This window comes from Neodiprion virginianus, chromosome 1 (assembly GCF_021901495.1).
Source record: "Neodiprion virginianus isolate iyNeoVirg1 chromosome 1, iyNeoVirg1.1, whole genome shotgun sequence".
Lineage (NCBI taxonomy): Eukaryota > Metazoa > Arthropoda > Insecta > Hymenoptera > Diprionidae > Neodiprion > Neodiprion virginianus.
The window spans coordinates 2,991,782-3,007,788 of NC_060877.1; the positions used below are offsets into that span (position 1 = coordinate 2,991,782).

General features: G+C 48.7%; 1 protein-coding gene across 4 annotated transcripts in view; it reads left to right on the forward strand.

The window, feature by feature from the left end:
• LOC124307589 (homeotic protein ultrabithorax-like) overlaps window positions 1-16,007 on the forward strand; it is a 119,012-nt gene that overhangs the window by 48,783 nt on the left and 54,222 nt on the right. For 3 of the 4 annotated variants that reach the window (XM_046769639.1, XM_046769467.1, XM_046769555.1), the window contains exon 2: window positions 6,098-6,151. The exons of the other annotated variant lie outside the window; for it this stretch is intronic. In XM_046769639.1, the coding sequence (XP_046625595.1) occupies window positions 6,098-6,151 (54 nt within the window). The remainder of the gene's footprint in view (window positions 1-6,097; window positions 6,152-16,007) is intronic. 4 annotated transcript variants of the gene reach the window in all.

Here is a 16,007-nt window from a genome sequence, read left to right on the forward strand (position 1 = left end):
TAAAATGGAAGAATGACCTGCAAGAATTGACCGCGTACATTTTGTGCATCGCGCGGATGATTAACGGTCAAAAGAAGAACAAACGACCGATTACCTCTGGCTCAGACTGTGCAAAACTGCGATTAGAATCCTCGGCGTGCCGTTTCAATCCACCCCTCACTTTATCGATCAACGATCGTCAATTATAATCAGGTTATGATTTCATACGGTAGTTAGTCACGACACCGTGTATACACACGGTTTCTACGCCAGTATTTTAATTATATACGTACATAAAGCAGAGTATTAATATTCCTATGCGATGAGTATCGCGTATCCGCCACATACACCTTCTCCTATCACCGAAGTAAATCTAGCCGCAGGAGAGCTGTGATCGAAAGGAAGTCGTGCGGTGTCTGGAAAGCACGAATACAACCCTCGTCCACACCTACACAAGATGAGAAATCCTTGCCGGTCGTTCGTGTTTATTCACACGCCCAAGGATCACGGAGAACCAAGTGCGGTTCGCAGGATCCATGCAGGCAGCGTTTGTCATAAATCTGTGCCTAATTGAAAGACGGCTATTGGAGCTGGGCGCGGGGCGAAAAAACTAGCTGCGGATCTACGCCAAGGCGACGAGCCGACATCCTGCAGGGCCCTCTATGTAGGGCAGTGAAACTCGCTTTGGATCTTGTTAGAAGAACGAATGGTACCGGGACTCGAGGGGCGGCGGAGAGGGGCGAGAGATACGGACGAGGTGGATGTAATGGGGGGGCATCGCCGAGAGGCGAAGAACTAAGGAGAAGATAGGCATTGAGAGATAAGGGACGCGCCGCGCTATCTCTTCTACGAGGAGTCTGATGGGGAGGCGCGGCTCGAGGGTGGCCGCTGACTGGATCTCGAAATCAATTTGGGGAACCATTCACGGAAAATTGGATCGAGCCAAACTCCTAGTCTTCCCTTGGAACGTTATAAATTTACCAGATTTAGGCACACCTCGTGTACATGCGCGTATATACCAGCTACGCGTATGTCTACTGTTTTAAATCCATTACTATTAACGGGTACGCTTCGCGTGTAATCGCGGATTAACTTTACTTACCGTCAAAATCCCCAGCCTTCGCGAATTCCCGTTGCTCCTACCGCTCGGATACGCGTGAACCCTTCCAAATAATAACGTCTTTGTTACGCGTTCGTATAACGAGGATAAGCCAAAATCCTCACGGAAGTAATGATGCTTGATCGATAATTATCATAAACGGTGAATAAGACTCTCTGCAATATCTCTATAAATATACGTATACTTTGTACGGTTGGAACATCAAGAGACTTCGTTATTTTATTCACTATCCTAAACAGCTCTTTGGGAATAAAATGTCAGGGACTTTTATAACGCGCCGACAGTTTCGGATATCTCATTAAACTTTCGCACCCTGCGTCACTCGTCGAGTCAACAATCGGGATAATTCCATTAATTCACTTTACAGGGTTTAATTTCATTACACGTAGGTACGTCTTTTGAGGTCAAACGAATGGGGCATTTTTTTTCTGACCTTCGCTCGTTTCTCGTACGTTTGATATATTCGATTCTCTTATTTTGTTTCGGCACAAACGATAAGACTGAAGGGAGGTTGCGCAGCGGGAGCATCGAAGTCTCAGAGCGTAGAAGTGGGAATGAGTCGATGACAGATAAGATAGAACGTGCAAGAAACATTAAATGTATTTTTCTTACTCGGAGTTTTGTAGAGGAGGTAGCGCACAGAGACGTCGGTGCAGTGTGGTTGTCTCGTTAATTTTCTAACAAGTTACCAAAGGTTCGACCTGCACCAGCTAGAGATTATACTTTATGTTATTTGGAGAACAGACGCGAGAAAATACGGTGCCTAAAAAATACCCTGGATAACGAGGTGACGAGAAGACAGAGGGGGTCATCCGAATGAATCGTAACTCGACGAGGCCGAAAAACGGCCAAGGAGAACGCCCACGACACCCTCTCGAGCAGCGCGTTCGTCTCTGACCTGGCGCTGTGCAACGTCACGCGGTGCACATGCGGCAAGAACATCTTTTTCGGTACAACATCGCGTGGTGCTCGAGGAGAACTGCAGTTCGCACACACTGCTAATCGTCACGGTTGTTTCGTTTATATAACGTGGAAAATGCGAATGAACGATCGAGTCGCGGGATATAAATTGCTCGAACAATGTCCCTCTCTTGGTAAGGGAAGAGAAAAGGGGAAAGAAGAAGAAGAAGAAGAAGAAGAAGAAGAAGAGTAAGGAGGAACAGCCTGCAGGCGCTGCTCTCTCCGGGCAGCGTCCCGAAGACGTACCCGTTTCGTTGTACGTACACGGGGCGAACGCAGAGTCGCGGGGCCCGCGGGCCCATCGGGCATTGAGTTGTAAAAGCGGTCGTTCGGTCTCGCCGGCAGGCAACGAGGCGGCACACGGTTGCTTATGTAAAGGCACCAAGCACCAGCACCAGCGGTAGCATGCCACTTGACGAGTGGACGTTGTACCGGCGTTCCTCTTCAGCGTCGTTCTTTCTCTTTCCCTCGACGTTGCTCCGCGTCTTCATCTTCGTCGGCAACCCTGAGGTACAAGCGTCCGTTTACTCGTCGCAGTTCCGGGGTTTCAGAAAACGATCACGTCTCGGTTGATCGCTAAATTGCATACCGACGAATTATTCGTGGGGATGAAAATGTGGATGATCGTCGCGAGGATCGGGACTCTGCGGCGTAACTCGCTTCGGCGTGTAATCTATCTGGACCAGGTTCAAGGGGAGCGAAACGTTGGTTCGACTCGAGGATAAGGAGGATGAGGAGGACGAGGGGAGCCGGCCGGAGGGCCGAGGGACGCGATGACGAGCGTGAACCGGTTATATGGGCGAGGCCCTTTACTTATTCGTCTTCTTGTTCCTCTCTTCGTTTTCGTTGGTGGATAGAGAGCGGGGGAGCAAGGAGGAGGATGGAGATCGGCGGAACGGCGGGCGACGTGGAGGTGAAGAAAAAGCGTCGAGGTATCGGCGGCGGCGAGGCGCGGGCGGGAAGGTATACCAAGTATGGTGGCAAAGAGGACGACGACGGTGGGACGAATCGGCGGGGCCGAAGGGGGGCCCGAAGGGGGCCGGAGACGGGATGAGGAATTCTCGTTGGCTTCGCTTCGATGTCTTTATACGCGGCCCTTGTACGCCCTGGGACATATATCTGTCTGCGCGGAGCGAGGCGCGCCGCCAAAAAATCAGATCGAGTGTAAAAATCGCATAAACTCGTCCTGCTGCTGCCGTTCCTGCCGCTGCCGCCGCCGCGGACTCCCTGCGACGAGGGCCTGCCGCTCCGCAACGCGGCAACGGCAACGGCAACGGCAACAGCCGGTTCAGCTCCACCTCGTGTGCCGAGGCCGATCACCTCTCATATTTTCTCTTATTCTACACGTCTGTGCCCCGACCCGGGAGTTATACGCGGGTTGCCGCGCTTATGAAGGATCCCCGCTCTCTTTATCGGCGCACATTCGAGAGGGTCCTGCCCTCCAGTCGCCCTGCGGTACAAGCGCATCCTCTCATATCGTCCTTAACGAAACGCATTCGACTCGCAGCAAGCAATCACCTTCGCATATTACGATTTCGTCGTGGAAAATCATACCCAGTATCATTTTTTTTTTCACGCCATTTCGTACTCTTGCAATTATTTTTCGATATCTCGGCTCGTGAACGTCAACCTAATTCCCTCCCTCACGTTTTGGAATATGCGTATAACGCGCAAGTAAGATTTTCACCCCTCAGGTTCTTCGATTCGTAAGTTTCAACGGAACCGGGCTCTTGAGTCGGCAATAACGTTCTAATTAAACCGTATACAAACGGTATGATCGTCGGTAATCGAATCACACCACCCGAGTATACGCGGATAAATCATCAAGTCCAGCCGCGGCGCGCGGCGAGCCGCGGTAAAGTAGCCGGGAATAATTCACGGATGAGATCTTGGCGAACACCTCCAACCAATCTGATCGAGCCGGTGTAATAGTTATTGCCCGAGTGGCGGCAGTAGTTACCTACCTACACGGATAGTCGTACGCCTTCCACGTACACCGCAACAATAATCGGGCAGAGCTTTGGTACCGCGCGCGTTTGCTCGAGCCGCGATCGAGATCTGCGGCCTGCCTTGGAGTCTCTCTGGGCGTAGGTACGCGTCTCCGAAGCGATCGACGAGGCTCTACGTCGCAGACAGAGACAGAGAAAGCGTGAAGGTGGTAAAGGTTTTGAAAAGTGTAGCGAGCGCGAGGCGAACCAGAGACACGGACAATTATCCATTCGAGCTTTATACTCGGCGCTGTTTCTGCACGCCGTTTTGACTTGACTCGGCTCTCGCCCGCTCGCTGCACTTCGTCCTGGTATTACGCCCCCCGCTTTAACCTACACGGCCGAACCGGAGAGCCCGGTGTACCAGTCCTGCAGTGGTTACAGCGGTTGCAATGCACCTCCTAACGAGCCCGCTTTGTTTTGCGGTGCATGCATGCCCATGCTCCGTCTGCCCAACGGACGGTACTCGCTTCCACGTCCGCTATACAGGGTGTCTCTGTGACGAACCTGCCGGTCGACAAAATTGGAATTACGAAAGCCCCCGTCAAGGCGACGAATTTCGTTGGGAAATTCAAGTTTGGAATATTCGTTATCACGATTCTTACAAACCATTTTATACCACAATTTTTGTCGATCAATACCAATTGTATACCTTGTCTATCACACTGTACAAGTGAATAAATTGTAAATGATTAACTAAATAAATTTCTCTGAATATTTAAATTGATCTTTCTTATGAGCCAAATTGATTTAACCTGGATAAATTTCTTACATATACTCAAACAGTGACTTTATTCACCATTATTGTAACATCAAATTTGGAAGATGATATTTTTTTCTACACATCGGCGAATCTGAGATACAAATAGCGAAGCGATATTTGATTATTGCCCGGAAGACACCGGGTATAGGAGAAACGAAGTGAGGAAGGGTATCTCCTCCGGAGCGACCGGTTCCATACATGGCTTTCGAAGGCTTCTTCTTCTTACACTAAGACTCGAAGACAAGCATCAGCTGCACCGTTTTCTCGCTAATGAGATGGAATTGAACGTGGCCTAAGATTTTTCTAGACTCTCTTTCGAAGCTGGCGAGTTCTCGCTGTATGGTGGAGTAGGTTGTGTGCAGGGGGGGTGGAGGGTGCGGGAGACGCGCGGCGGTTCGTTCTTATTTCGTTCTCCTCTAGTTCGTCGCGCGCGCGGCGCATTCTAACCGATCTGGAAAGAGTTTCTCGTTCGCGATCCGGCGAGCCGCTCCGCAGCGGCGTTCTTTGATACCAAATCGTTTAATTGTGTCCCATTAGCTCGCCGGTAAGGTATAATACGTGTAGAGGAAGACCGGACTCTTCTGCCCTTCCATTCCGCACCCCTTTCCCCCGTATCGCCGCCGCGCCATTTAACTTCTGCGCCCCCATCATCGTCGGTCGGAACACGCGGACGTATATAACGCGAAGATCGTCACGCTCGTTGCAAAACTCTACCCGTGCTTTATAATAATTGCGCTGATCGCAAAACCCGTCGGAGGTTTTTCCCTCCGCATTTCAAGGCGGCCGCATGGCAGCGGTGTTGAAAAATGAATGGCAAAAGCGTCGTTTCAGCTGTGCTCCATCCCTTGAAACCGTTCAACCCCCTTCTCCTCTCTTAGCTGCATCATCCGTACGTGACGTAATGCCGATGTGACGCCAACGCGACGCCGGCTATCGGGAGCAATGGCCGTCCAGTCCGAGATCCAATGGATGCCACTTTTTTCACAAAAATTCTTATGCGACCATTGCTCGAAACATGAACGAGGATTTGAGCCGCGTATTCGAGGTCGTTTGGCAGATTCGGTCCCTCTCGAACTGGCCCCGTCACGTTTTTGGTATTCAGAACCGAGTCTGGAGGTATCGGATTTATGGAAATCGATAAACGGAATTCAGAAGTGCTGATTCACCTCATTAGCCATCCCGACTCGTTCGAATGCCACATCGAATGTTGTAATATTATCTCGACAAATGCATGAGGTTCCACCCCGAGTATGTCGAAGCTATTGATGTTTTTATTTCGTGTTTCAGGTAAGCAGAATATCTCGGATGTAAGATGTTATATGGAAACGTGGTTCAACCTCGGTAAGTTCGTGTCGTTATTTCATTAATATAATACGTTTTCATTAAAAGAAATCCATCAATTCATCATCCGTGGACATTCGTCGTGAAAGGTGCGTCAAAGTAACAAAAATTATCCTACATTCGCTATCGAATTTCCCACATCGTCAATGTTTCAAACACCCATTCTCCCCCCCCCCCCCCCCCCCCTGACGCTAAACGTCACCCCCAAGCGCAAGCATTCCGAAACGATCGAGGATCTGAAAATCCTTGGTAAAAGCAGCTGCACACCCGTGTACTGGTAAAATGTAAATCGGCCAAGGTATCGTGGGCGAAGATACGGCGCATGTATAAGCCACGGAACCGATGGCAAGGGACAACGTGGCGTACCTTATACCATCCCGACCGGGAGCAAACTCATTACGAAGGAATACCTTCCTTATACCAAAGGCTAGAAGAGGCGACGCGAGGGTTACGGAGATGGTCGAAGCGTCGCCTCGTTCCCGGTCTGCACACGGAGGACTTCCTCCCTCTCGGAGGCAGCAACGAGCCTCTCTGCCTGACAGCCGGCTAGTGAGGATTTACGGCCGAGGCATTCGAACTCGAGGAGCCGCGGAGCGAAGCGCATGGTTTCATCGCATCGAGTGGGGCCAATGAGATTACGGGCCGCCGTAGGCGCCTGAGTCCACGGCTCTTGGCCTAGCTCGAGGACCGTATCAAGATAGCCAGGACGTGGTTCCCCGGTAGTCGTGCTCCCCCGATCCGGCGTGAGTTCCGCGACGTCCCTCCTCGCGTCATCGGCGTCTGTTGAACGGCTCGTTTAGTTATGCACTATTCGGCGGAAGGTTCGCGAGGAAAAACTGTCGATTTATACCTAGGCAAAAAAGACACCTCCGAGCGTAGAAATATGAGTCGCAAATTTTACGTCCCATTAAGACGGCGTGTAATGGGTTATATCTGGCGTTTAATCTGCACCAATTGCGGCATCACTTAACGTACCTAACCTAGACCTGTCAGCGACCAGATTCGACAGAAAGATATCACCGATGCTTAACGCGATTTGCGAAGATGCTGCAGTTGCACTTCGTATTTTATTCACCATTGAAAATTGCGAAATGCTTGAGATCTTATTTATTCGTTTATTTTTCCTTCCCCTTCTCACTACCCCCCAACCCCATGAAACGCGCTAGTGCGCGGTAATCGAAGCTTTCGAATTATCAACCGGTACCGACGAACCGCTGCGTTATAACGTACGTATAATACGAAAATCGAATCGACCCTGGATCCCGAAGAACCGACTGGTCGTTATAAATCTTGCGTGTTGTTCTTTTTGTTTCAATTGTATTTTACATCTCTCTTCCCTCTCCCGCTTTCTTCATCTCGAATATAAAATAAAAGGCACTGAATAACGTTGTAATAAAGTCGTAGTTATATTTTACCTCGCGTACATGGAGTCCGAGCCGGTCGATTAATACCTGTTTTATATACACGCTGGACGATCGTATAGAGACGTCTGTGCGGGTTTATATCGCGTTGCTGTACCTGTGCATAAGTAATAACAATAACAAAAACAACAACAATAATAACAATAATGAAAACTACAACACGAAACCAGCAACGGTACCGATATAAATAACAATGATAATAATTCGGTCGAAAAACGCCGGAACATCCTTCGATGATTATCAGCTCGTAAATCCCGGTATAAAGATATCGCGAGTAAATTGCCGGACGATCCAGTCCGTTCCACCAACACTCGGGGGTTTTGTCGACCATTTCGAACCCCTTCCTTCCTCCCTCCTCCTCCTCCTCCTCCTCCTCCTCCTCCTCCTCCTCCTCCTCCTCTTCTTCTCACCCAACTCCTTTTGCAGACGTTCGAGAGTCCCCGAAATGCGCGTACGTGTACGTGACGCATGCACACCGAATGGCACAGAGCTCACCTGCAAGTATCGGTGTTGGCTGTTGCACTGTGCTATGTTACACGTATACGTACAGGTAGGCAGGTATGTGTATAAAGGCGGAATATCGACGGGGCGGCAACAGACCAATCACGTGCCGGCTACTAATTTGCTGCTCTCAAACAGCTGCCGTTCTGCCGCCTATGCGCCCGGTTCCTGCAGATTCCCTCGCTGCTGCTTATAGGCGCTGCTGTGCACCCGATTCTTCGCCCGAGCCGATCGACCGGCTCACGCTGAGAGGCCCGATCGCCCTCCCTTGGTCCTCTCTCCGTCTTATTCTCCCCTCTGCCATAGCTCTCTTCCACTTCTTGTCCTTACCTCCTCATTCTTCGACCGCAGGCTGCAGTCGCCGTACCCTTGGCCCTCCGTCCGTCGACCGCCCTCCTGCCCGTATTCCTCGATGCGGACAAAACATTTCTTAATTGGGTTTCGTCCGGAGACGAGGAGCCGGCTGTTTTCTCTCTTTCTCTCCCTCTCTCTCCCTCTCTCTCGAGAAAGATCGCTTCGCTAGGTTTTCTTGTCCTTTCGTTCGCTTATTTATATTTATATATTTATCCTTTCGTTTGTTCACCTGGTTATCCTTGGTTTCCCCCTTGCTGCGAGCCCGAAACCGTATCGACGGTTTTTCCGCTCGCGTGGTTGTTCGCTTTCACTTCACCTATAATCGAGCTGCTTCGCTAACTAATTCGCGGCGTCTTCCTCGTGGATGAACACCTCACCGATCCTCGGTTTTATCCAACTGCGCGCGCGTTGTTCAGCGGCCACTGGCCTCCCTCGTGTTTATACATAGTGCATTGCGTCGATGCGTGCCAGAAGCCTTCCTCTTCTTCTCAATGCACTCACTGTTGTGTCTGACTTTACACGCGCGCCTGTAATGGCTCTTTTTGCAAGACTGACCAAAAAAAAAAAAATGAAAGGGAAATAGAAAAAGAGGGAGGAAAAAAACGCCAGCTGCGATGCTCTCAATCTCTCCCTTTCTCCGCACTTTATGTTACATAGGTACTCGATGCAGTTACATTTGCAGCGAATGATCTCGTTCGACGTGACGGATCTTCGTCACAAATCTTGACTCAATGATCGAGAAGGACGCTGGCTTGATTACGGGCTAGACGACGATGCATGTAAAAAGTATAAATTCCATTGATTAATGTATCGAGTGCGATATAGTTGAAGTAGACGGCATGAAATGAGCTCATGGCGGAATGTTTATACGGACCTCGAAGCTGGAACAACGATAGTCCCATACATGTATGAAACGAGTATATATAACGCGTTTCAAGTTGGTTATAGAAGCACGCCGTCGAGTTGCTGCAACGTCGTTAAGTCGGTCTTTATACCGAGCAATCTATAAAGCATAGGGATACAAGCGGATACCGTAGAAAAATCGGAAATAATAAGATCAGCCTTTGTCGCTGCGGCGGCCCCGTATTTCGCTATCGTCGACAGCAGCGGTGCAGCAGCAGCAGCACCAGCACCAGCAGCAGCAGCGGTGCAGTCGAGTTGCAGCTCGCAAGCCCGGCTATATCTGACGGAGAGAAGGAGAGAAAAAGGAAAAAGGGAGAAAAAGAACAGGGCGTTTGAGTAATGGCGGCGGGTCGCGATGCAGCGAGACGTAATGAAATCCAGCTTGCAAGCCGAGGTGTTTTGCTCCAATCCTTGCAGCGCAAAGAGCCCTGACCACCCCCGGTCACCCCTGAACCCTTGTGACCCGCACTGACCATTCTCAACCCGGACAACAAGGTCAACCTTTGCGGATTTCTCCTCGCCCAGTCGAGTCTCCGGACGCGTTTTTGCTTTCCAATATACAGCCTACCGCGTTTTTTTTCCTTTTTTTTTTTTGTTTCTTTTTTCACCCCGAACGTTCACAACCCGATTTTTTACACCTCCGCTTTTCCTAACACTACCTCAATTCATTGTTTACCAACTTTCACCGAATTTAGACGGCCGTGCGCTCCCCTGCAGTTACCGGGACACAAAAAGTTGAGAGTGGCAAAAAAAAAAAAAAGGGAGGAAGGAAAAATCATAAAGGGGACGAAATTTATGGGGGCTGTTTGTATACACACCTCGAGTCTTGAACCGGCTTTGGTGATTCTCCGCTTTGTTCTCTTATTTGCGAAAGGGCAACGGGAAATAATTTGAGAAAGAGATTACAGACCATTGAAACGGGTTGGAGTTTGTCAATGGCGAAAAAAGAAAATCAAATCGAATTGATAAAACCCCGGATGGGAATTGGTTAGAACCCATTGGTTCTTCACTCGGGAACTTTAATCGATGGTGAATTAAGGATCACGCGCCAAAATCAAGGCTATTAGGTTATCGGAGTAAAGGCTGGAGGATCCTAGACGTGCTAAAGAAAAGGAGAGAAAAAACCCTCGAATAAAATAAATAAAACATGAAACTCTTACGTAGCAATCCAAAGACGGCCGAGTATTGAAGTTGGCAACCATATTCTTGCCAATTCTTTTCAAGGGCTTCCAGCCGTATAAGCGTAAAATATGCCAAAAATTTCTCTTGAATGTAAATTCACGGTACCAGGATTTGAAAAACTTGCAGATGTCCTGAAAACGATTGATCGTATCATTTCTCACGATAGAGCTTCGCCCTGTTTTCTTTGGTATGAAGGGAGCCTCTGTTTCGAAACTCTCCGACACTCAGAGGCAACCAAACATGAGCCAAAACCAGACGAGTACGAAGGCTCGAGTTGAAAAACGATAAAATAAGACGCATCGAAGGCTCGTTGGCAGCGTTTTTCAGACGCATGATTTATAACGATCACAGCCTGACTCAGCGGTCCGGAAAAACAGGCACCGATAAATCGCGCGCACAGATCTTGGTTGACCAATAAAAGTATGGCTTGCGAGGATGAGGGTTAAAGAGGAGACGAAAAAAATGAAAATAAAAATAAAATAAAAATAATAACAAAAATAACAATTCAACGACGGAAAGCGACCGCCTGGCTTTTTGTTTTTTCTCCCAAGCTGGGATAGTAATTAAAGTTAGAATTGGACAGGGTCGGTGCAAGTTCGACGCGTCGCAGACGGCACCAAAGGGAGAAAGGGAAGGCTATACGGCACCCTCAGGGTGACGGCCTGAGCTATTGCCCAATAAAATGACGCGGGCAGTCGTGGTCGAAATGGCGTTTCGATTGATACTATTATTGTTATGGGTGACCTGGGACGCCCAAGGGTGACCAGGGAAGATAGCGACACGCGGGTCGCACCTAAGGGATATAAAAGGGCGACCCAAGCAGCGCGGGAACCGAAACAGACGAGGTCGAATTCCCGGATTCTGCAGAGCAGTCCCGGAAAAAATTTGATTCCGTTAGTGCACAGCTGCGTAAGCCTGCCCGCGAAAAGAAAAGCGGCTCGTATGTCAGGAGAAATGAAGTTTTTCTGCTTGTATAACGTTTCCTGAACCCCGCAGGAAAAGGATATAGACGAGGCTATATAAGGGCTCTCGAGAAGCGTGCGAGTTTACTTGAAATATTGCCAATTTGTAGAATGCCGAGTTATACAGGCTTGATTGCGTCGGGGGCCCAAAAACAATCAATTTACCCGCGGCGGTACGCAGCCGGTGATGGTATGCAAATCAATTCGGCAGTTTCCAATGATTTACAAGAGTGCGTTGTTCAATTTGTTTAAGTGTATCCCGATTCCATCCGCGTGGCTGCAAGCTCGAGCTTGCGGGAAGAAGAGAGGGCGCAGGTCGCAAACCACGCACCTTAAACCTCGCCCGCCATTCAGGCCGGATGTTCGACGAAGAAATCTAAAGTACCGACAGCTCACGTCTTTCTCCCGAAAAATGCATCGGCTGACTGGTTATATGTGGAGCGTATAAGACGTGGGGCGCCCTTATGCGAGAAGGCGAAATTTAAATATAACTAAAAGGTCTTGTGGCACAATCCAGGAATAGCGTTTGCCTTCTGGCGGTTGATTTGCCTTGCATGAAGCTTACGGCGGCGGTTCTGAGCCGTATGGAGAAGAGGAAGAAGAAGAAGAAGAAGAAGAAGACGAAGAAGAAAGAGGCGTTTCTTGGTGTATACGTAGCGCCGGAGAGCCCCGCGAAACGCTTCGGGGTAAACCTAGGCGTCGCGACGCCGTCGTCCCTCTTCTATTCTTTATCTTTTTACGCTCCAACGTCCTCCTAGAACGCAACCCCCAATCCCCCGTCCTCATTCCACCCGTATCACCAACGGTATGCAACGCTGTGTGTTTTATGCAAATGTAATCAGATTGTTTGCGATTTTCTCTGCTACCGCCGTTCTTCCAACCAACCTACATATACTCCGAGCCCGGATATACTGCATAATCCCCCCCCCCCCCCCCTCTTCCTTGCGAGTTTACGAAACAAACACCGACTATTGACGCATGCGGGTCATTTCGATTCTTGTTTTTCTCTTACTAAACTTCACAGTCGCTCGAACGAAATTACAAGCCGTAGATTTTCTCTTTCTTTTATTTGAGCAAAGTTTCTTCCATACTGCAATTTGACAGTTTATGAAACTTCCGTTTAAATTTTAACATATCATTATAATTGTATAATTAGATGTCGTACTGTTTATTTCAATATTATCAACATCGCACAGAGTAGCGTCATATTTAGAAACTTATCATTTTTTCAAGAATATATTCGATCGGATGACCAGTTACTTTTCTTTTCCTGCAGTACCTCCGTCATATTGAAATCACTCTTGTTATACCTATTCCGATTTACAGAGAATAAAAAAGAAACGTGGTTGATTGCATTCAATTTCTCTTCAAAGATCGTCACAAACGTCAACCTAGCTTAAGTAAAAAATTGTCTACATCATGTAACACCGATAATTACAACCCTTCTATGATGACCGGTGTTGAACCCCCCCCCCCCCCCCCCCCTCCCATAGTAAAGAGAAAATTTTACGCCGAAGTTTCGAACAAGCAGGAATTCCACCCACCGTTTACAGTATAATAAATAAATAATATAATCATGTTTGGAATTTGCCGATCGTGTATAAATAATAGGATAATATTTTGATCACGATCGTGCAGCGTGCAGTGAACTGCAGTCACGGAGCTGCGATGACCGGTTGGACAAGCGGCGGAGCGCATAATGAGGGATAATTTGCGCCACGGCACTCAAACTTGCACACATATATCACCATCGATACGCCGCATCAGAACTGGTAAATACCGGCTACCGTTTCATCCGGCGAGAAAGATGAAGTACAGAGTACATGATACAGAGATCGAACCAGTTTCGCACCCCAAAGCTGAAAGGGGCACCCGACGGAGCGAGAGAGATAAATAGAGGGGATCGTCGCTTGCGGTGCGTCGAAGTGGAGTCGAGGAGTGCAGGCTGACTGCATGCACCTCGTTCTCTGTCCTCCTTCTCTCACCACTACACTTAAGCCGATCATCCAGCGGCGCTGTTCGTACCTTCAGCCAAGGTGTGTGTATGTATGTATGCGCGCATGCATACCCTGCATATCTCTCGGCACATACGTGCCTCCATCCCTCCGCCCCTTGCGGATGTACAGATATAGATGTAGTTAACGGGGGTGGTTGGGGGGCGGGAGCGTTGGTGCATGCTTTGCCGTGATGGCAGTAACTCCGGAATCCTGGGGGCTTAAGCTCGCGCGGCGAGGATCAACGGGAAACTTCCCGTCGAAGCTTAAAGGCTTCGCGGTCGCTCGCTCTCTCCGCCTCCACCCCCTCCACCCCCGCCTACCGCGTCTCCACCCCATCGCTGCCCTCGCGGCGGGGCCGCCAAAAGTACTTTGCGAAAGGTTAACGAGCCACCGCGATCTCGGACCGTGCACCGATCTTCCGCGTCCACGCGACTCTTGTCATTTTTTCAAATTTAAGGGGAAAGGGTCAGCCTTCGTTCCGGCGAAACTGGGAGCCGGTTGAATAATCGGAATACCTACGACTACGAATATACGTGGAAAACTCCCGGTGATCGCGATTTGAAACGATGCAGATTCGGAACACCTTATACTTCGCGCTGCTGTTCCGCTTTGCGATTTTCTGCACAAGGCGTTGCGAGGTAGCCGCTAAGTTAGACAAAGAGCCGCGAGAATGCGGGGCAATTTATTAATTCTTAACGGCAACAAATCACGGTTCATTAGAGGCACCCATTATTACGAGGCGATTGTACCGTCGCGAAGTGAGGATACTTCCTAGCAATTTGTCAGCCCCTTTACTATATCCGCATCCCTGTTTTGCGGACGATGTGTATGTATATATATATATTCCTACCCGTCTCTTTCTCACTCGCGTAAATATCTATAACTATAGGTATACAATAACACCGACCCTTTGGAAATTGCCGTTGGGTATGCGTGAGATACACACTGCAATGCTGCCACCGTATAAAGAGAGATAGGATGTATCTAATAAAGACATTAATATCAGCCACAAGTGTATCTAGATAAATTCCCGAGGTGAATTCTACCGCGGAGGAAAGTTGCGAACTTTGCCTTGAGGCGGATTGGAAGGAGGGGGGGACTAGACTTGGGTGGGAAAGGGAAGGAGGAGGAGGAGGTAAGGAAGGGAACGAATGGTGGTCACGTATGCGAATAGATTATACGATCACGATTTCACGACTTGAAAACCCGGTGGCTGCGGCTATAACATCGCACGAACCATCTTTGTTGCTTTGCTGCTTGCGTTTATGCGGAACGCCGACTCGCTGGTAAGATGAAAAAATATAGTAATAATAACAGCAGCGGCAACACCAAGAAAAACAAGAATATTTGAAAAGATGGTAATTTTAAGCGATCCATCAAGAGGATTGAAAGAAAGAATAAGAAAAAAAAAAGAAGAAAAATACACCTCCAAAGCGAGAGAGAAAAATCATCGCGTCGCAAATACGTGTATGCCAGTTTATACGTACATACATGTATAATAAGATATCGTCTATGTCATCTCTTCTCTCGAGAAGCCTGATGACAGTTCATACATTTTATAGCTTCATTATCGCTTACCTTGATAAATAATCGTTATGAATTCCTCCTCGTCAAGGTCATTGAAAATGGTTGCTCGGTGTTCCGAACAACAGAGAAAAAGAGAAAAGTAGGATGACGCGGTCGATAATTAACCCGGGATGTTAATCGGTGTTATAAATCAATAGCGTTACAATGTTTTCGCATTCATAGTTTTTTATATATACATATATATATATTTTTTTTTTTTCGTCCCTCCTAATCAACCGTAATTCAGGTATAATTATACATCCACTGACCGTGAATTTTTTTTCTCTCAACCTTTTAACGCCGATCGGTGAACAACCGACAAGTGCAGAAGCGCGAGTCTTTCATCTCTCGTTCCCGGAATGATGGCGACTTAGCAGCTAGGGCGTTTTGTCCGCCCGTGGGCGAGGCTCCTGTAATGGGAACGACAGATGCTGAGCGGACGCCATATTCCGGGGAAAGAATCCATTGGGACTCGGGATTGACTATCGGGGTCGCGCCCAAACCCTCCGAGCCCAACCTGCGACCCTCCGATCCCGAAAAGAAGGCTGTGCTGCACAGACGGATGGACGGGTAGGTAGATCGGGTTACCCACCTTCCGACACAAGCGCCGATCACCGCCCCCATCCGTAACAATTTCCCTGATTAGCTTCACCGGCTTACAATTCGCCAATTTACCCAAAAACTCGTAAAGCATCGACTGCCATAGGACCGCAGTCCCACATGCACAATATCGCACGCACGTGTCTCTCTGCACGGCGAAACGAGGAGGGATGAAAGCGCGAGTGAGACAATAGAGAAAGGGAGAAAGAGAGAGAGAGAGATAGAGAGAAGGGAGGGAAGGTATACGGTTAGCCGCCATATGCGTGGCACATCTCTCACCTCTCTGGACCCAAAACCGAACTAATCTATTTTTGGAACATTAATAATCGTACCGTTCGTTCGCATCGAATTTCCCCGCAACCCCCCGCGT